The 21,080-nt window shown below is 42.1% G+C and overlaps 1 protein-coding gene across 1 annotated transcript in view; it reads left to right on the forward strand.

Annotated features, from left to right (window-relative positions):
- Positions 1 to 298: 298 nt before the first annotated feature.
- The window catches only part of LOC308285054 (uncharacterized protein), a gene marked incomplete at both ends in the record, with an annotated part of 40,707 nt that continues 19,925 nt past the window's right edge, over positions 299 to 21,080 (forward strand). The window contains 19 exons of the mRNA XM_080725772.1: positions 299 to 370; positions 1,328 to 1,399; positions 2,857 to 2,991; positions 5,766 to 5,885; positions 8,410 to 8,475; positions 9,167 to 9,316; positions 9,748 to 9,789; positions 10,451 to 10,534; positions 11,879 to 11,932; positions 12,942 to 13,005; positions 13,162 to 13,224; positions 13,990 to 14,168; positions 14,933 to 15,025; positions 15,824 to 15,948; positions 18,010 to 18,109; positions 18,297 to 18,492; positions 18,751 to 18,822; positions 19,851 to 19,958; positions 20,444 to 20,662. Coding sequence (XP_080581898.1) covers positions 299 to 370; positions 1,328 to 1,399; positions 2,857 to 2,991; positions 5,766 to 5,885; positions 8,410 to 8,475; positions 9,167 to 9,316; positions 9,748 to 9,789; positions 10,451 to 10,534; positions 11,879 to 11,932; positions 12,942 to 13,005; positions 13,162 to 13,224; positions 13,990 to 14,168; positions 14,933 to 15,025; positions 15,824 to 15,948; positions 18,010 to 18,109; positions 18,297 to 18,492; positions 18,751 to 18,822; positions 19,851 to 19,958; positions 20,444 to 20,662 — 2,014 coding nt within the window. The remainder of the gene's footprint in view (positions 371 to 1,327; positions 1,400 to 2,856; positions 2,992 to 5,765; positions 5,886 to 8,409; positions 8,476 to 9,166; positions 9,317 to 9,747; positions 9,790 to 10,450; positions 10,535 to 11,878; positions 11,933 to 12,941; positions 13,006 to 13,161; positions 13,225 to 13,989; positions 14,169 to 14,932; positions 15,026 to 15,823; positions 15,949 to 18,009; positions 18,110 to 18,296; positions 18,493 to 18,750; positions 18,823 to 19,850; positions 19,959 to 20,443; positions 20,663 to 21,080) is intronic.

Genomic DNA, 21,080 nt, shown 5'->3' on the forward strand with positions numbered 1-21,080 from the left:
GTGTGTGTGTGTGTGTGTGTGTGGTGCGTGCGTGCACGTGCGTGTGCATGTGCGTGCTTGTGTGTGTGTGCGCGAGCGCCCGTGCAAGCATGCGTGTGCATGTGTGAGTGTGTGTTTTGCTTATACTGTACAATATACAGTACTGCATTCAACATATCCTACACCTAACATAAACAATGTTGGAATGCAGGAGTACAGTAGTATGTCCTGATTGCCAAATGCAGTGCTTTGCAATGGCCTATTCAAGCTAGAACCATTAAAGGATTAACCATTGTTGTGTGGTGTTGTTTTCTGAAAGATGGAGGACACACATGAGAATGTGGGTCAGATTTATCAGCAGATGTCCAATAGGCCCCCCTTCTTCGCCAGCGTAAACTCCTGACCTAGACATCTAAATATTTAGTTGTCTTCAGCAAAACATTGGTCAGTGTTTGTGAAACAGGCACTGCTGCACAGTAAAAAAGGAAAAAAAAGACCTGTACACTCCCGCAGCACTTATCCCACACTCTTGCACGTGCAATTCAGGGAATTCCTGGAGTCTGGAGTTCATCACAAAATGACACAAAATGTGTGTAAACCGCGAAGGCATTGAGAGATAAGCTACAGTATACTCAGTCACAGGTGCCTTCACCTCTGTCTCCTGGAGGTCAGAGATCTCATTATGAACTGTTGTCTACATGAGAATAGGCCTAATCATTGGTTACTTTAAACCTTATCTGGTCTGTGCCTCCCAGTCCAATCTGCAGCAGGAGCTGTGTGAATTCAATATCTGACCCTCGCTCTACTCACTGATGTCCTCTGTGAAGTGAAATAGTTATAATATATGTAAAAATCAAACCCAAGTTTGAAGTGAGCGGTGGTGTGTGTGAGAGTGTGAGCCATACTTGCTACTCAGGCCACCACTGCTATTGCAGTTGATGCTCAGGGCAGGTTAGACTCAACAGCACCTCTCTGGTCACCCAGGGGTACTGAGGCTACACCAGAGGCTACATACAGACACACATACCGTACATACAAACATACACGGATACACACACGGCCACGCTATGGAGACGGTGTGACCACCGCTCAAAAATCAACAAACGTGTGTGTGTGTGTGTGTGTGTGTGTGTGTGTGTGTGTGTGTGTGTGTGTGTGTGTGTGTGTGTGTGTGTGTGTGTGTGTGTGTGTGTGTGTGTGTGTGTGTGCGTGTGTGTGCGTGTTGGTGCGTGTGTGCATGCGCTACTCAATCACCCAATGGTGACACACACACGCGCAAGCTTTATAACGCATGTTAATATGACAGTCGGTCGTTATATATTACATTTGTCAATATGTGTTCTTGCAGGGGGATTTGCAGGTCCTGTGTGAAGGCAGAGACTGCTCTGAGTGCCGGTGTCTCCCTGCCAAAGGTGCACGGGTACGAACTCTCTCCCTGTGTACTATGAAACTATACTATTGTTTGCGTATCTGTCTGTCTGTCTGTCTGTCTGTCTGTCTGTCTGTCTGTATGTCACGCCTGACACTGTGGTTCTATGGGTTTGTCTGTGGTTCTATGGGCTTGTCGCTCTGACATCATGCTCTGATGTCACTGTGATGTCAGGGGAACCACTCTTAACAGAAAGGGTTTGCCGCTCTGACATCACGCTCTGGCTTGATGTCCCTTTTATGCCCATACTGTATGTTTTGGAGATCGATGATGTCATCACGAGTCACACTTGCAAAATAATTACGTCCTTGTCCGTTTTATGCCCATACTGTATATGGAGATCCCTGTCCCGATGTCATCAATATTAAGCGCATATCTGGGAATTCCCATATTTGGTAATGCCCATATATGGGCATGTTCTGACATCACATTGTTGACTATCATGCCGGGGTCTCCATACCGGTATATGGGTAACTGGTCCGATATACATCACTGGCCAGATGTCCAAGAATTGGCGCGACCTCGCACTTTGGGGGCGAGGTCGCATGTCTCCCTGAGGCGTCTTACCAGTATACTTATACTTTGTGTTATAATTTATAGTTCAGCTATTCGAAAATAGCAGATAAATTATTTTTACGTCTTGTACTGCCTTTGTACTTTTAGTAAAGATTTTAATACAGGACATTTACTTGTAACAGTATAGTAACAATACGGTGTTTGTATATTGTGTTATACTTACATTTAACATAAGTACTTTCTTTTACTTACATTTACATTAACTTTTATACTAGAATGAGGACCATGTTTTCTCTTAGGTCATTCTCTCGAGACATAGTCTGTAGCTGGCTGAGGACAACCCGAGTGGGTGTTCCCTTTTCTTTGACGATGGCTAGCCAGATTGCTCGTAGGCTGGCAGAATGTTTCCAGCGCCCCCTAGAGGGTGAGCACTCAAGACAGAACACATTGTGAATTGATAGATAAGATTACATTTGACTTTATTGTACCAGAGGTATATTTGTTTTGACCGAAAATGTGTTATGTATTTCAACATAGAAACACATAAGCAACAAACATGTCAGCAAGGCTGTTTTGTTTAATGCTGCAATGGCCGAGTGCATACATCTCCTGCTTAAGTGACTTCAGCTGTGCTTATAGTAGTCAATAATTCAAGGTAACTAAAATGTCAAGGTGTAGGTGTCATTTCTTACTTAACGCACTTCTAAGTTCTACCATCCTTGCTTCGTTTTACCATTTCTTCCCTTCTTTTAGTCCTTCCCCTCTTTATTTTGTAGTTCCATTATGTTCAGCTTTATAGCTGCTGTAATCAATCATGTTGAAGTCGGAAGTTCTTGAAGGAAGGAAGGAGGAAGGAACTACTGTATGTTTTAATTAAATAGAATCAACCTCTGCCACTGTAATGTTTTCTAACTGAGCTGCTGTCTTTACAGGGAGCTCCAGGGAAAGTAGGGTCGCAGGGCGGCCAGGGACCCATGGGGCCACGGGGTCGAGAAGGGCATTTGGGTGAGAAGGGCCGCAGGGGCATAGAGGGATTACCTGGCCCTGAGGGGATTAAAGGGGACAGGGTAAGTGTGTGTGTGTGTGTGTGTGTGTGTGTGTGTGTGTGTGTGTGTGTGTGTGTGTGTGTGTGTGTGTGTGTGTGTGTGTGTGTGTGTGTGCGCGCGTGTGCGTGTGCGTGCGTGCGTTCGTGCGTGCGTGCCTGGGTGTGCTGTATACACGAGAGACACAAAGTGATCATGCAACAATAGCCAACAATAGCTAGGTCCAAGAGTCAGAGTGAATCACATGTGTATTTTGGGTAGCTAAACACCAAAAAACAGGATTGAGATCATTTATACAATTATGATCTGATAACAGAATTATCTCATCAAACATTATGTCATAATATTAAAAGTTCCATTTATCAAAATATATTTTAAAGGGATATTTCACTTTCAATAAACTTTGGGTCATTTTATCGTCTAATCAGGCTTGTATGGGGAAGCACCCCATACAGTTTTTAAATTGATCAATTCATTATTTAGATATTTGATATTCATCAAACATGCCCCCTTCCTAAAACCCATTGTAACTTCAAACATTTTAACCATGATAAATTCATCGAAAACAGACAAACTTGATTCTGGTGACTCATATAGCCCTCTTAATACGTGTTTTTTAATTACTTTTTTCATTTACAGGTATTTTCAATATGTTTTGGAGGGAGAAAATTAGGATGGCAGTATGAGTCACTAGAACAAAGGACGAATCTAACATGGTTAAAATGGAGTTTGAAGTTACAATGCATTGTATAGGAAGGGGACGTGACTGATAAAATGAACATCAAATATCTGAGTAGTGAATCAAGCAACTTAAAAACTGTCCTGGGTGCACCCAAAAGCCTGATTTGATGATAAAATGTTTTATAAAAAAGTCAGCTATTTAAGCTATTTGTAATTATGACGAAGAATACTGTATACTACTGTATACTGTAAGGCTTAAGTGGGATAAACGGTTAACTGAATGAATGATGTTCATGTTCATTTGAATTGCAGGGATTGACTGGTGTTCCTGGGTTTGATGGTGCTAATGGCCTTCCAGTAAGTAAGAAATTTAATGAGAATTATGGTTATTGCTGTAATTGTTCTGTGGATTTTGTTATCTCACACTATAGATACTTGGACAACTGCAACATGTTTATACCGGTACATCAATACATCAATATCAATACATCAAATGCACAGCAATAGTAATTGCAATAATAATCTAAGAAGAACATAGCTAGACCAAGCACCTATTCAAAAAACTGATACAACATTCTATCTAAAATAAATGTATGGTCACTGAGGGTAGGCAAGTGCTACATTAAGTACTGGGCGAAGGTGCACTGGAGGGACAGGAGGGCAAAGAGTCTAGAACGAGTGGATCGTTGTCCTGGGGTTTTTAGCGAGGGCCTCCCTGTGTCAGCTGATCTGAGTGCATGGGTGTTGGGTGGGGTTGTAGGGTTCGATCAAGCTTTGAAGGTATGGAGGTGCCATACTGGCTTTGGCTGCTTTGAAGGCCAGCATCAGTGTTTTGTACTCTGTGCGGGCCACAACCGGGAGCCAGTGGAGGGAGCAGAGAAGCGGGGAGACATGTGAGAATTTGGGCTGGTTGAAGACCAATCGTGCTGCGGCATTTTGGACCAATTGTAGAGGCTTAAGTGCACATGCTGGAAGGCCAGTGTGGAGAGAATTACAGTAGTTGTGTTTTGATATGACTGATGTCTGGATGAGGAGCTGGGCTGACTCCTGGGTGAGGAAGGGTCTGATCCTACAGATGTTATAGAGTGTGAACCTACAGGATCGGATGACTTATGCAATGTGTGCCTTGAATGGGAGCTGGCTATCCAGGACCACACAGAGGTTCTTAGCAGTTGGAACTTAAAGGGATATTTCACTTTCAAAAAAGCTTTCGGTCATTTTAATGTCTAATCAGGCTTTTATGAACACCCTTGAAAGGCCTGCTCAGTAAGGCTGTCATGATTATGACATTTTACATGACGATAATTGCACTCAAATAATTGCGATTTTTAGGCTTTGAAGTTGCACATGGTAGATATGAGAAATAACATATGTATACAAAGAAATTACTGACATATTTGACAACGTTATACTTATAAATAAAACATTGATAGTGGAAAAAAATATATATCTTTCAAAAGATTTCAATAGCGAAAATACCAAATCTACAAGCTCACATGTCAAATCAATCATCCTAGTATATATATATATATATATATATATATATATATATATATATATATATATATAGGGATTACTATTGGAGTACTATTGGTTGTTCACATGTGATGATGACTGTGTGTCTGTCAAATCGCAATTTTGAAACAATATTTAAAGAGTTGAACTGTTGGCTTCAATAATACTTAACAACAGTCTAGTTGAGTGAAAAGTAGGTTATTTATCTTTCATAATATTGTGTGTGAAATTTACAACACAAAAATATAAACTCATTAGTACAGATAATGAGGTAGCCTAGTGTTCTGCTCAGTGCAACCTGAATATGATGTGAATAGTGCACCCTCTAGTGGATGTATAATGACATAATTGTTTTGAATTTCACTAATCTCTCAAGAAAATAGAGGGCTCTGTTCTCCTCGATGGGTTCCCAGATTGGAATTGCACCAACAATAATAACCGTGAAATTACACCGTGGCATTTCACCACCATATCTGTTATAATAATACTACCACTCATACCTGTTATAATAACATCCATAGCTGTAACAATAACACATATGCCTGTAATAATGACACTTATAACTGTAATAATATTACTCATAATTGTAAGTAATCACCCAGGGCCACCCAGGATCAGGGGGCGAACCTGGATTACCAGGACCGGACGGCTGCAATGGTACACGGGGGCGACCAGGAGTACCTGGCAGAGTACCTGGACTGGATGGATACCATGGACCCCAAGTGAGTACTGTAGCTTAATACAGCGGTTCTCAACCTTTTCAGGCCCTGCGGACCCCCCACCCTGACGAATACTAAGAGTTGAGGCGTAACATTTTGTATAACACGGTTTCTATTGTGAAACAGCAGATTTACATGCGTTGCGAGGCGTTGTGAGCATGTGTAGAGCATGTGAGCTATTTTCAAAAATGTTCCCTATAATATTTGACAATTTGGCCAATGTTTAATTTGCCATTTTAGAGGTATTAAAAAGTCCTTAAATTGTCACTTTAGAAATGTACAGATAACCTCTATACACTTAAACTTTATGTTGGTTTGTTTACTGTTGAGAGAGAAAATAATGTTGCCCGACCCGACCCACAGGTTGAGAACCACTGGCTTAATACCTTCCTAAATACTTCCTAAACTTCAAGGATGTCCACAATTACAACATCAGAGGCAGCTCCACAAATCATGTTCAACCCAGATTTTACTCAAATTCGTTCACCTGCTATACACATATGGAACGCCCTACCGCAACCTTAAAGGAGTGTAAACCCCTAACTTCCTTCAAAATCGGTCTGAAAAGTCACCTATAGACGGCTGCTACTCGATACCTTATGTCTTTTTTATTTTCCTTTCCTTTTATTTTATTTTTTTGTTATTGACGATGATAATATCCTATGCATAGTCCTGTGTTCTATTCGTCTGTCTTTCAATGTTATATGAGATACATAAAGGGTTCCTGTGTAAATAAGCTGAAGAGCTTACTAGGATCTCCTTTTACCTTGTACCAGTGATTTACTGTCATGAAACTGTACTTTTTCCTATTGAACCTTCTAATAAATTCTTCTATCAATCAATCAAACCAAGAACCCTCATTCAGAACAGAACACAGAACACTGTTCATTTAACTCTGAGAGTGTACACAATACAGATAGATAGATAGATAGATAGATAGATACCTTTATTATCCCAAGGGGGAAATTCAGTTGTCCAGTAGAAGCACAGCAGTATACAGTTATTTACAAAGTTACAGAGACGTAAGAAAAGATAGATAAGAGGGGAAAAAAACAAAAACAAAGACAAGAGCAGTACAGTACCAATAAAGAGAAGGTGCATCAATAGAGGGGGCGAATAATATATAAGTATATATAATAAAGTGTCTATACATAAAGTGTCTTGCAAAAGAGACCGTAGCAGTCAATGCTAGTTAGTGCAAACAAGTATCTCACTGTCATTGTTAAATAGCAAAAATTTAACTCAGAAACTACCAACACAACCTAATAGTGCAATGTCAAAAATCAGTGTGAAAAAAGAAGAAACTAGGAAGCGTGTCACCGCAAGACGCACATGAGCACTCTTCCTGGACGGTCCTTAGAGGTCAAAGTCAATACAGCAATAGTTCCTTAGAGGTCAAAGTCAATACAGCTATGGTTCCGTCAGTCTAAGTTGGGAAGGGAGACCTTTTCAAGCGTCCGTTATGTGTCTCGTTGTACAGCTTAAGGGCAGCCGGTACAAAATATTTTCCTAATCTCTCACATCTCCGTCCTGGGTAGGTAAAGCGGTCGTTTCCTCTCTTACTCCAGTAACTGGTGATCTCTAGATGGAGGGGGTGGGAGGAGTTCTCCAAGATGGAATCTAGCTTCCTCGCTGTGCGCACCCTGGTTACTTCCTCCACCCCCTGCAGAGAGGACCCAACGACAGAGCCTGCTTTCTTCACCAGTCTGTTTAGGTTAAACGTGTCACCTGCTCTGTTGTTGCCACCCCAGCATGTTATACCAAAAAAGAGGACACTTGCCATGACAGACTGATAGAACATCTGTAGCATCCTATTGCACACCCCAAACGATCTCAGTCTTCTCAGGAGGAACAGCTGTACTGTAGTGTATACCTTTGTTAAATTAACACTCAGGAGTTTACTGTGTATTCATTAATCATTCACTCATAACTGAGACCATTCATCGACAGAGGGTTTTACTGTAAATCTTCTTGAACCGAAAGAGATAAACCAGTTTGAACACAAAATCCAATGCAACCTCGTAGCTCAACTGAGCTCATCGGAGCTACTTTCCTATCTTCCTTCTTACTTGTCTCCGCCTGGCCGAGACTATGTTTTGCACCCTATCCGTCCGTCCGTCCGTCCGTCCGTCCGTCTGTCCGTCCGTCCGTCCGTCCGTCCGTCCATCCGTCTGTCCTTCCATCCTTTGATTTTTTCATTAAATGTATGTAACTTTATTTAATGAATACCATTGGTAGGGTATTGTATGGTAGAGTATGTTAATACAATATAACTTATACAATTGGGGTGGTTGTATTTTGTCTCCCTGCTCTTCTATTGAGACATTTATATTGTGTCAAAGGTCCTCATGTCTCACCTAGACACTCCTAGACAGGATCTGACATATAGATTTTGACCTGATGGTCAATATTCAATTCATCCCCTGAGCAAGCAGGCAGGCTCTGAAGTCACCACTGCTGCTTTAAAAATATACAAATAAATGAACAACATGTGTCACATGTCAGTACTGTATGTTGTCTTTGTCAGGGGTTCCAAGGTCCTAAAGGGATAAAAGGAGAGCCTTTGTACGACTCAGCCTTGCCAGGCCTTCCAGTGAGTTTCTTTTTTGGATTTTTTTTTTCATTAAAAAGTATGAAAGAGCACATCAGCACTTCCATAACATATAGCAGATACAATATCACAGAGGACAAAAACACAAAGCCCTAAATGCTTATTTTTAGTATATTGTGATCCTGTTGTTTGTTTTAAAAGCCAGTACCACTTGAGATATATATATATATATATATATATATATATATATATATATATATATATATATATATATATATATAGAGAGAGAGAGAGAGAGAGAGAGAGAGAGAGAGAGAGAGAGAATGCAACAAAACATGTATGTAAAGCTCTGTCTGAGGATTAGCCTTCTTTATGGCACCATTAAATGTGTATTGTGTGGTTGCCTATAGGCATCCAACTCTATTGTACTTGGGCAACTTTATAGAGTTTCATTATCAAAAGTCCATGTACCAACTTCCATTCAGACACTGCATGATATGTAAGAGTACTGTACATGTGTTTGCATATTTATATATCTATGTGAAAATATGTTACGGTACATTTCTCATTTATTTCCTCTTTAACAGGGAGAACCTGGACTCCGTGGACTACCTGGACCAACAGTGGGTTTTCCATTTCACATTTTTAAATAGAAATACTGTACATGTAAATTATGTAATTGCAATGATCTAATAGTGATTAAATCATTGATTTTTTAATCTGCCACCCTCAGGTAGAGTCCATTGCAAACCAGGCTCAGTTCTACGAGGTTGCATGGGATTTTGTGTTCAAACTGGTTTATCTTTTTTGTATCTTCACACAGGGGTCTCCAGGACAGATTGGGCTAAAGGGTGTCAAGGGTTGGTCTGCCATTGGGGCTCCGGTGAGATGCATTGTTTTGTCACATTTCAGTAGATCAGTCATTCTCTACGCCCAGTTTGATATGCATTAGACCACGGACCGTATTAATAACCATCACTGTGTATGTTTGGCCAAATGAAGGGTATAGACAGTCACCTCGCCAGGACATGTTTACAAGCGTGTGTGTGTGTGTGTGTGTGTGTGTGTGTGCGTGTGCGTGTGCGTGTGCGTGTGCGTGTGCGTGTGCGTGCGTGCGTGCGTGCGACTGACTGACTGCAATCTACCTGCGTTTTGTTTAGGGTAAGGATGGACAAAAAGGCTTCCGAGGACCACCAGTAAGTTAGCCCTCTGCGTGCATAATGTCCACATACACACTGTCAGTGCTCCTTTTCCCACAACCTTATACACATGCACACACATCACACAAATAAAAACGTGTTCATTGTTTTTCAGGGTGATGCTGGAAGATCATTGGCCGGTGATAAGGGTGATGATGTAAGAGACCTTTTGGATGTAACCAGTTGAGAGTAGCAGCAGTGAATGGACTTATTTTCGATGGCTGAGTAGCGGCGCACGTATCCCATTGTTCTCTCAGGGGAGAGGTGGGGAGGGGTGGAGGCTTTCAAGCAGTTTCAAGGGGCACACTTGAGCCTTCTCAGGGGCACACCAAAGGTCCCCAGGCTCAGTGGTTGAGAAACACTGGACTACACAATCATTATGAGGTTTGTCCTTAATTCTTTAAATGGGCTGCATCTCTCTGGGCTCTTGTACCCCTACATCCCAGTCAGAGCTCTGAGATCTACTGTCAAGCTGTTGCTCGTCATGCCTAGAACTAGAAAGAAAAGCAGGACCTCTGCTGCTACTGCCCGTTCCAGATCCACATTAGATCTGCCCAGTCCTTTGAGGTTTTTAAGTCTTTAAGTTAAGACTCATTTATCTTCTCTGGCTTTTAACCACATCTAAGCCCATCTTATTTATTTCATTCTGTGCAAGTGTGCATATATACAGTATATTTTGTGCTTATGCTGACACGTGTGTACATTATGTTTGTACAGTATGCTTATGCTTATTATATTTTTAATCTTGTACAGCACTTCAATCTCGGATGTTTTAAATGTGCTTTATAAATAAAATTTGATTTGATTTGATCATTTAGGGTGAACAGGGACCCCCTGGACCACCTGGAGAGAGCCCAGCCCAGGAGTCAGATCCTCTAGAATTTCTCCCCCCAGGTTCCAAGGTGACGAGGCCGCCTCTTCCTCTTACTGTGACATTATTGATGCACATTAACCACTTCACCACCTGCCTTATACTTACTGTTGTAGACGTACGGAGGTGTCACGTTACCAACATAGCCGATCTAAGCTCTCGATACCTTCTGATCTTGTAGATCTGCTATTTAAAAAATGGGTTGAAAGTGGTTATGAAGCATTATCCTGAAGTCTGCTACAGTATTGATGTTGTCTCAAAGGTGGGAAGGAGTGATTGGTGACAGACCATCCATCTCTGTGTGTAACTTGCATTCTTTCAGATTCAGAGTATAACGCTTTTTACTGTATTGTAAAATGTAGTGTGTGTGTGTGTGTGTGTGTGTGTGTGTGTGTGTGTGTGTGTGTGTGTGTGTGCGTGTGCGTGTGCGTGTGCGTGTGTGTATGTGTTTGTGTTTGCCAGCTAGTACATCATTCTTTACTTGCTGTAACATACTGTATGCATGCTGTTGATACTGTATACATGCTGTTGAGAGAAGGGTGTCTCTCGTCTGTTGTATACATGATGTGAGTAAAGTATAGATGCTTCTCTCGTTTGACACTTCTCTCGTTTGTTTGTTTCTTTCTTTCTTTCTTTTTATTAACCCCCTTTATTCAGGGAGACCCGGGCCTTCCTGGAATTTGTGGTCCAAAGGGCATACGCGTGAGTTTCAATTAATAAACAGTATGAGTGCGTGTGTGTGTGTGCGCGCGCGCGCGTGTGTGTGTGTGTGTGTGTGTGTGTGTGTGTGTGTGTGTGTGTGTGTGTGTGTGTGTGTGTGTGTGTGTGTGTGTGTGTGTGTGTGTGTGTGTGTGTGTGTGTGTGTGTGTGTGTGTGTGTGTGTGTGCGTGCGTGCGTGCGTGCGTGCGTCTACGGGAGACCGGGACAGAGAGAGAGACAGATATCTGAGCTGTATATCTATCTACAGGGGGGTGCAGGAGGAGATTTTTCAGGAATTAAAGGAGAGAAAGGACTGCCTGGTCCACCTGGGAGTCGGGTGAGAAACGTGCACACACAGACATGCATACGCGCGCGTGCACACACACACACACACACACACACACACACACACACACACACACACACACACACACACACACACATGTTTACACGCACACACGCACGCACGCACACACACACACAGGCACACAGACATAAAACATGTATCGCTGTGGTTTTGTTCTCCAGGGTTTTCCAGGACTACCTGGTTTATTTGGACCAGAAGGAAGTGAGGTATGTGATGTGAACGCAGCCAGCATGGCAAAACATGGTCTCTACTAAATTAATGTCCTATTCATTTCAATTCAAGTAAGTCAATACATTTGGATTGTTTCAGGGGTCTCGTGGAAACACTGGACTTCCAGGTTTGATTGGTAGAATTGGACCAAAGGTAAGTGTCTGATTGAATGTGCACATGTACAGAGAGTGTTACTTGTAGTCACAAGCCTTTGTCTTTAACTTACTGTAAATGGCTGCCATTTGACCAATGTACCGTCGTGGAGACTGGAGACTCCAAAAGCGGTGTGAAGTGGGTTTTGTTCGTAGACAAGTCATAGCCTATTGGTTTCCCTGGCTTGGACAATACTGGGTTCCTGCAGAGCTGGAGAACTGCACTTTCAGCTTTAGGGTTATGGTTGGGGTTAGGCTTAAGGTTTAGGTTTTAGGTTTTGGTTTGTTTAGAGTTAGGAAACAGAGCCTGCTTCCCTGTATAGTTAGGCCTACAGTTCATGTAACTATTTACTGGGAAGGAGGTAAAATACTGAAACGTGTAACAAATAAATAGAGATCTATCCTTTGTTAGAGTAAAACCCATGTTTTGGGGTTTAAAATAATAGGATTTTAGGCATAATTTTTAGGGGGTTGGATTGGGTTAATTGGGGTTAGGTTAGATTAGGTTCTAGAAATGTTGTTCTAGCAGCAGTCTTGGCTCTGCAGGAAACTTCTACTCAGCTGTGAACTTATCAGTTGCTCCTTCGAGAACCACTGTTGCATTTTGATAGAAGGCCACAAGGTGGCGCCAATGTCCTGCAACAGCCACATGTGTCAAATACATTGCATGTATTGTAGAGGGAACTTCATACTGTAGTTCTGCAGTCAGTGGAAACGCAAAAGCATTCATTGGATGGTCATAATATGGGTCTTCATTATTATAATATAATATTATCATCATATTATACAATAATATCATCATATTATGATGAGATTATACTACTGAGAGCAGTTTGTATTTCAAGATATGTGTGTGGATGGACTCATACAGATTCATAAAAGAACGTTTTTATTGAAATCTCAGTGTACAAATGGAATCAAATGGATCCTTAGAGGTCCATTTGGGTAAATTAAATGGTAAATGAAATAATACATTTAATTCCGTATTCTCTCCTTCCTCTCGCTCATAGGGTTTCCCTGGAGACCAAGGACCCCCAGGGCCTGTACTGTTCTACAATGGTAGTGATGCTAGAGGTGAGACCCCAGCTGTGATAACCGTCTCATTCTGATTCTGATCAGGTGATCCAACTTCATTACGTTGTTCTAAAAGTAATCCTACAGTGTCCTCAGAGGCCCTGGGGTTTCAAATGCTAAAGGGACCATGAAGATGTTTTCTGCTGTCTGTTTTAGGTCCCAAAGGGAACAGTGGCTTCCCTGGACTGCCAGGTGACCCGGGTGACCCGGGGGACATGGGTATGCATGGATCCCCTGGCCCACCTGGACCAACATTTCCAGGTTGGCGTTCCTCCTTTTGTTCAGTTCATTCCATTACATCACTGTCAGGGTTGTTATTGTTTAATTTATTGAATCTGCTGTGCAACGTAACCTTATGTACAGGACAGGTTTCTGTGCAGGGCATCCCAGTCAGTAAATGACACACAAGGTTATGTCAGGTTCTCATCTAGACTGTGGAACCATTGGCCCACAATGTTCAGTCAGAAACTGAACATTGTGGGCTATAGGGCATTCACCAAATATTCGAATATTCGCTTATTTAAAATGTTGTATTGTTTTCTCTTTAAAAAATATATAGTTTATAAAGCTTGGCTAGATAGGAAGTCATAAGAATGAGTTGTCAATGCCCCTGGTGGATGAATTTGTTAATGCTCTATACCAGGGGTTCTCAAACCTTTTTAGGCTGTGACCCCCACAATTAACATATTTGAACTGGGGACCCTCACCCTGACAAGCACTTGGAATCGTAGGCATTACATTTAATGTGACTCTGCTCCGCAGATAAATATTGTGAAAATAGCAGATCTACATGCTCACAACGCCTCGCGTTGCGAGGCGTTGTGAGCTTGTAGATCGGCTATTTTCACAATGTTCGCCTCTCGAATATTCGAATACTTTGAGGTTGAATAATTCGAATACTAAAAATCACTATTATCACTATAAATCACTATAATTTTTTTTCCTGCAATTTTTTTGTCTCCACACATCTCTGTCTCCTTGCAGATGGTCCGGGACTGACTGGTCGACGAGGCCCTCCTGGTCCCAAGGGTTCCAAAGGAGAACCAGGGACCTTTTTCAACAACGAATTTGCTCAGCCCTCTGGACCAAAGGGACCTCGAGGAATAGCTGGACGTAAAGGTGTCCCAGGTCCCCCTGGCCCCCCAGGTATCCTGATACTGACAGTCAACATGTTGTTCTGCCAAATGTTACAAATATCATCTAGAACAGTGGTTCCTAAACACTGGGTCGGGACCCATTTGTGGGTCGCGGACAAATCTTTATGGGTCCCTTATTTCTTATATTTAGTTTTGAATTATTATTATTTAAAAACATTAAAAAAAATATTCCTCAAAAAGCTAAGATCTATGTGAATTTAAATGTCATTAATAAATCAAATTAAAATATAAGAAATGTCATAAATTAGAAAACAAATGCTAAAGAAGTAGTGAAAATGGCCGATCTACAAGCTCACAATGCAGTGTTGTGAGCATGTATATCTGCTATTTTCACAAATTTGGGTCCCGGGCAAGCATTTCTCTTTTGGGTCTTAACCACTGATCTACAGTATAGAAGGTCATTTTTGCAGGTGGTTTTGATTGTGATCTTATCATTGTGATGCCCTAACCGCACTCTCTTTCTCTCAATGTGTGTGCACGTCTGTGTGTTTTTGTGTGTGCACGTGCGTGTGTGATGTGCATTTTGTATGGTGGCATCACACTAGGATGTGGAGGTGAGAATGCTTTGATTGCCACTCTACCAAGTAGCCAGTTATAATACAAAAACTATGAAGATTGTACTCAAAGACAATGTAAAGCTTTACTGCTGAACTAAATAAAACATAGGACCCTGCATGGATCGTGCCACTGCATGGTTTATTAGTGAATAACATTTCCTGTTAGGCCTGTGCGTAAAGAAGTTACACATTTACATTTACTTGGTGCTACAGATTACTACTGTGAACCAGGAGACCCAGGAGACCCTGGAGACCAAGGAGACCCAGGAAATCGGGGATGGAAAGGAAGTGTTAAAGGACATAAAGGTGCTCAGTGTGTATTAATCAAGGTTCTCACGGTCATGAAATTCCTGGAAATATTTTGAAATTAGAAAAATATTTTTCCAGTACTGGAAAAGTTTGGGAATTGATCAAGGGTCCTGGAAGGTCCTGGAAAAAATAGTATTGTCTTTGGTTATTGATTTTGTTAATACCTCTGAAATGACAAATTAAACATTGGCCAAATTGTCAAATATTAGAGGAAGAAATTGTGAAAATAGCAGATCTACATGCTCATGTAGATCGGATACTTTCGGCTATTTTCACAATAGAACCGTGTTATACAAAATTCCTCAACTTAGCGCTTGTCAGTGCCGGGGTCCCCAGTTAAAATATGATTATTTCTGAGGTCACGGCCTGAAAAGGTTGAGAATCACTGGCATACACTACCTGTCTTTAGGCATTGCGTATAGAAGTAAGCGAGTGGAATTATTGTTATAATATAGTCTTGGAAATTGGGTTAAATATTCTGGAAAGGTTTTGGAAAAGTTTTGGAAATTCGTTGGTAAAAATGTGTGGGAACCCTGATTAATGTGTGTATTAGTTTGTTCTTGTTTGGTTTAAGCACTTAGAGCAACATAAGTGGACACTGAGCACTACTGCCTCACTGAACTCTGCTGTATGTGTGTGTGGCGTGCTTGCGTGCTCGTACGTGTGTGTGTGTGTGTGTGTGTGTGTGTGTGTGTGTGTGTGTGTGTGTGCGTGTGCGTGTGCGTGTGCGTGTGCGTGTGTGTGTGTGTGTGTGTGTGTGTGTGTGTGCTCATCTTTGTGTCCTCCTGGCTCCAGGGTGCCCTGGTGCTTGTGAATGTACAGGGACAGGGGGAGAGGGACAGCCTGGCCCAGCCGGTTACCCTGGACCCCCAGGATCCAATGGGTTCCCTGGAATCCAAGGCCAAAAGGGCGATCCAGGAGTGAGAGGAGCCATTGGCCCAAGAGGACCAGGAGTAAGATGAGATAAGATCTCGTAAACAATGGAGAATGCATTTGAATAAAGAGTAAAAGGAGGATTGATTGTGGGGTTTGGCTTGCAAAGTACACTTTGATGATGTCATCAATCTCGTCATACTTTGCAAGCATAACCACATAATGAATCCTTCAGTTCTAGGCAACACAGAAGGGGTGGAATCTTTTCTTATTTCAACACAACAACTCCAAGGTATATTAAAGGGATATTCCACTTTCAACAGGGAAACACCTTAAGGGCTTTTCTCCCCACACACATCCATTGTAACTTAAAACTTCATTTTAACCATGATAGTTTCATTAAAAACACATTTTTTTCCTGGTGACTCATACTACCCTCCTAATACGTGAGCAGGCTGTGTTTTATCCATAACCTTTTTTCATTTATTTTTAATAATTATTTGGGAAAATGGAAAAAATTAAATACAGTATAAATTATTATTAAAAATAAATGAAAAAAGTTATCGAAAAAACACGGCCTGCTCACGTATTAGGAGGGTAGTATGAGTCACCAGAAAAAATATAATGGGTGTTTTTAATGAATCTATCATGGTTAAAATGGACTTTTAAGTTACAATGTGTGTGTGTGGGGAGAGGCCCTGGGCCTGGAGGGCCTGGTAACATTTACATCAAATATCTAAATATTGAATCAAGCAAATTAAAAACTATTCCGGGTGTTCAGAAAAGCCTGATTAGACGATAAAGTTACCAAAAGTTTTTTTGAAAGTGAAATATCCCTTTAATGACATAGTTCAATGTTGAAAATGAGTGGTATTCCCCTTTAAGTTCACGGCCCCCTAAGCCATTGAATCCTGGCGGGCCTGTCTCTAATTAAGACCCAAATTAAATGTAAAAAGTATTCCTGACATCAAATGTTGATGAATGCTAGAGGAGTGTTACTGTACACATCTACAGAAATGAGACAAGAGCTAAGTAAACAAGGTACAATATAATGCCTTTATACTGTAAGTGGAATACCTAAACATCTATACGGGGTCGTATCCACAGAAAGTGTTTTTTGATCCGTACCAGCGCCTTTCTGCCATGCATCTCTATGGTAAATATGCGATCCTCCTTCCAGGGACGAGCAGCCAGCGTTTTTGGCAGAGCCTCATTGGTGCTCCATCAATATCACGTTTTATTCTCCTGACTGTGTCTTGACAACCCTGTCAATTATGATCTGATTTTGAATCGTTACCACAACCATGAGACGTCCGTTTAATATTTCAGCTAGGCTATTTTGCTAATAACGATGACACAATGTTCAAGGCTCTCTTAGTAAGAAGCATTCTGGTCGAGCGTCTATACAAACACAATTGGCCCGTGTTTGGGGGAGGGAAGCCGAATGTACTGTATGTATGTATAGAGGGCGGAGAGGGTGATAATTGTCACTGCACGTAATCCTACAGGCTGGGGGGGGGGGGGGGGGGGGGGGCGGCACCTGCCAGCAGGGAGTGTTGGGGCGGGATGAGTAGGACGAAGGCTCTACGTCCTCCCGATGGGGGCTCCTCACTGGCTAATGAGTCAGTAGGATACAACAGCTGTGACAACACAGAAATGTGTGTGGGGAGGAAACAATCGGCATAACGGATAAATTGGGGAGAAAAAAAGGCATTCTGGACATGATATCCAAAGTGCTATTTTGCCAAAAGACATAACTTTCTGTGGCTACGGCCACTAAGGGCATATTCTATGTGTTTTCCAATAATGCATCACATGCTCTTTGCTGCCAGCTTACAGTATATTATGATGCTTATTGGGAGAGTTATTGGTATGAACGACCAACTGTGCTATAGTATGATTGATGACCTTATATTGACATGCAGGGTTACGCAGGAATTCCAGGCCGCCAGGGAGTGAAGGGTCACAAAGGAGACCCGCATGCAACGCACGGTACGCACCATAACGGTTATGTTCTGTCAAGTCTTAACCAGCACCTTATCGTCAGTACTATAATGCCTATAGCATTTCTAATGTTTAATGGTGTTTATTTTATACGCAGGTGTCAGAGGTGACCCTGGAAGCCCCGGGTATGCAGGTCCACCTGGAGCTACGGGCAGCCCAGGACTTGATGGACTCCCGGGCCCTGTAGGAGATCCTGGACTCCCGGTGTGTGTGTGTGTGTGTGTGTGTGTGTCTGTGTCTGTGTCTGTGTCTGTGTTTGTGTGTGACATGCGTGCGTGCGTACGTGCTTGCGTGTGTGCTTGGGTGTGTGTGTGCGCGCGAGTGTGCATGTCTTGTATTGCTTAAGTTTCATTGGAAGTGGTTGTCATCCTTGGTCATGTGTTCCTTGCAGGGTGATGGGTTTGAAGGAGTGTATGATCCGACTTCTGGTCCAAAGGGATTCCCAGGAGCTGTTGGTCCCAAAGGGTATCCAGGGCTTGCAGGTCCTCCGGGTCCTGGTGCCCCAGGACCTCAGGGGCCAGCGGGGGTCCAGGGAGATCCAGGTATACCAGGGTTCCCTGGGAATCCTGGGAGACCAGGCCCTCCAGGTCAGTGCGATAATCAAATTATATTTAGAGTTTCAGTTTAGCACTCGCTAACCTTGTGTTTCGGAGACTTCATGAGTAAGATTCAAGTATAGCATACGTTGTTTGTTTTGTTTTTTTGCCTTTATTTTTGTTTGTGATCTTTTGTGGGGAGGTGACAAGGTAAATAAAAATCATGATGGCTTAGTGTACGTTCACTGTGACTTCCCATCATATTAAGTATTCTCACGCTTGAAAGATGTACTGTCTTTGTTTGTACAGGTGAAACTGAGAATTGCTGTCATGAAATCCTGCCTGGACCACCTGGACCAAAAGGAGAAGGCGGTGTGCCAGGTAAATGTGTATGGTCTGATCATTAGTATTCATCACTCATTAACACTTTGCTAGCCGAAATAGAATGGCTTGTTGTAGATTAGCCGTGAAATTTCTATTATTATATTATGATCTGAACCGCATTCATTTTACCAGACATCCAGCGCTATATCACGTGGTCTTCATCCCCGCGATCCCCGTTCTATACTCACCACAGTTCCCAGTGAAATTCTTCAATCTGCATTGGCTTAGAGTGGGGGTTTCGGCCGACGCATCTTATCCCCGTGCGTTTCGCGTGCGCGATCCGTTCACGTAAATGTCGGCTCAAATAATCCACGGATGTCTCAAGAGTAGATATGAACAGTTTCGCTCGCATAGCCCGCAGCACTCCTGCTGTACTAGCACGAACGTATAAACAGTAAATGGGTGGCTGCTAGGAAGCCTCTGGAAGGAATGGACCTGACGTCACTTCTGCTTCATGTCAGACGAGCCATGCGCTATCGATGGACGAGTGGTGACTAGGGAAGGTTAGACGATCGCCGATTTTCGGATAAAAATCATTTATTTCGTTTTTAATGACAAAGTACGGTAAAAGACGGCGCGGCTGAGACTCCTTGCTCAGATGTCCGGTATATTCTGGTTTTAATATTAAGGGGCTCCCTGTGGCTTGCAAAGTGTTAATAGATCGATGCATGTTTGGATGCATTTCAAACCCATTTTAACAGCTGTAAGAGAGGAAGGAGTTAGCCAAAACGATATATTATTCTCCAAATGTATGTATGTATATTTCTAACTTTTTGTATAGTTTTGTATTTAAATATGTGACATGCTGGTTTAGAACTCTTAAGACAAGACTATTTGATAATACCAATCTATTAAAAAATAAGTCCAAAGAAGAGCCTGTTCTTGACACAGTCCAAAGTAGATGGTAGAAAAAAATATATTTTATTAACATGACTCAATTGATTTAAAACCAACATGTTTCTACAGAGAACCAGTCTTCACCAGACTTCCATCTAATGCTAATCAGTTGTTGTTGCCATTGTCAGGTATTCCAGGTGTACCAGGCATACCAGGCGTGGCAGGGGCTTCTGGCTACCCAGGACCTAAAGGCATAAAAGGAGATGATGGGGGATTTGGAGGGATTGGACCCCCAGGTAAGACCGGCACAGCTTTTTCCACACGGCTATATACTGTATCCAGTATGATCCATGTAAATTGTGTTATTTCCCTGAGGTACATTTTGTTATACAGAATTGCAGACAGTTTGAGTGATTCCCAGTCTGTTTCATTGCCTGTATTAATTGTCATAGAGAAGCAGCATTCTGCTTCTACGGGCCAATAGCTTGGAATAAACTCCCATTACGCCTAAGACTCAAAAAGCTCAAATCTATTTCTTCACTCTTGCTTTTACTGATTTTTTTAAATCCCTGTGCTGTTATTCATGTCCGCACTGTTCTGAAAATGTTTTGTTTTTATGGTAGTCCTTATTGATGTTTTTAATGTTGTTTTAAGTTTTTTTTTTTTCTGCTTTATTGTTAATCATGTGTACTTTTTCTGTTAAGCACTTTGTGCTTCATTTCTGTCCTGAAAGTTGCTTTACAATTAAAGTTTATTATTATTATTAATATTATTATTATAGGACCAAGAGGTTATCCTGGAGAGTCAGGTGACCCTGGTGGCTTTGGAGTCAGTCTGGAAGGACCTCCAGGCTCTCCTGGGATAGGAGGCCCCCCAGGGAGGAAGGGTGAGCCAGGAGATCCCCGTAATGCCAGTCCTGGCGCTCCCGGAGAACCTGGCCTCCCTGGGGCTGCAGGGAGGAAAGGATTCCCTGGCATTCCTGGAACCCCGGGCTTACCAGGTTCATGTCCTTAAGTTTCACACGCACACACACGTACACACACACACACACACACACACACACACACACACACACACACACACACACACACACACACACACACACACACACACACACACACACACACACAACCGGGAGAGGCGTTATTTAAATATTTTATACTTTGGCTATTCAAAACTAGCATAGCTCACGCTACGACTTGGTACTGTAGATCTGCTATTTTCCAAAATTTGTGCAAATCTTTGAATATTTTTAACTCAAATCTTTTCTTCTGGGTGTCCCTGGCACAAAATATTTTGAGATGGGAGTCCTCGGCCAGTTTGAGCACATTGAAACATAAGTATGTCTTTCAGAAAACTGTTAGGATTTAGAAGACTCAGGCTCAGGTCTTAAAGGTATACGGGCAAGTTTGTAAAAT

This window comes from Nannobrachium achirus (genome assembly GCF_963921795.1).
Source record: "Nannobrachium achirus genome assembly, chromosome: 5".
NCBI lineage: Eukaryota > Metazoa > Chordata > Actinopteri > Myctophiformes > Myctophidae > Nannobrachium > Nannobrachium achirus.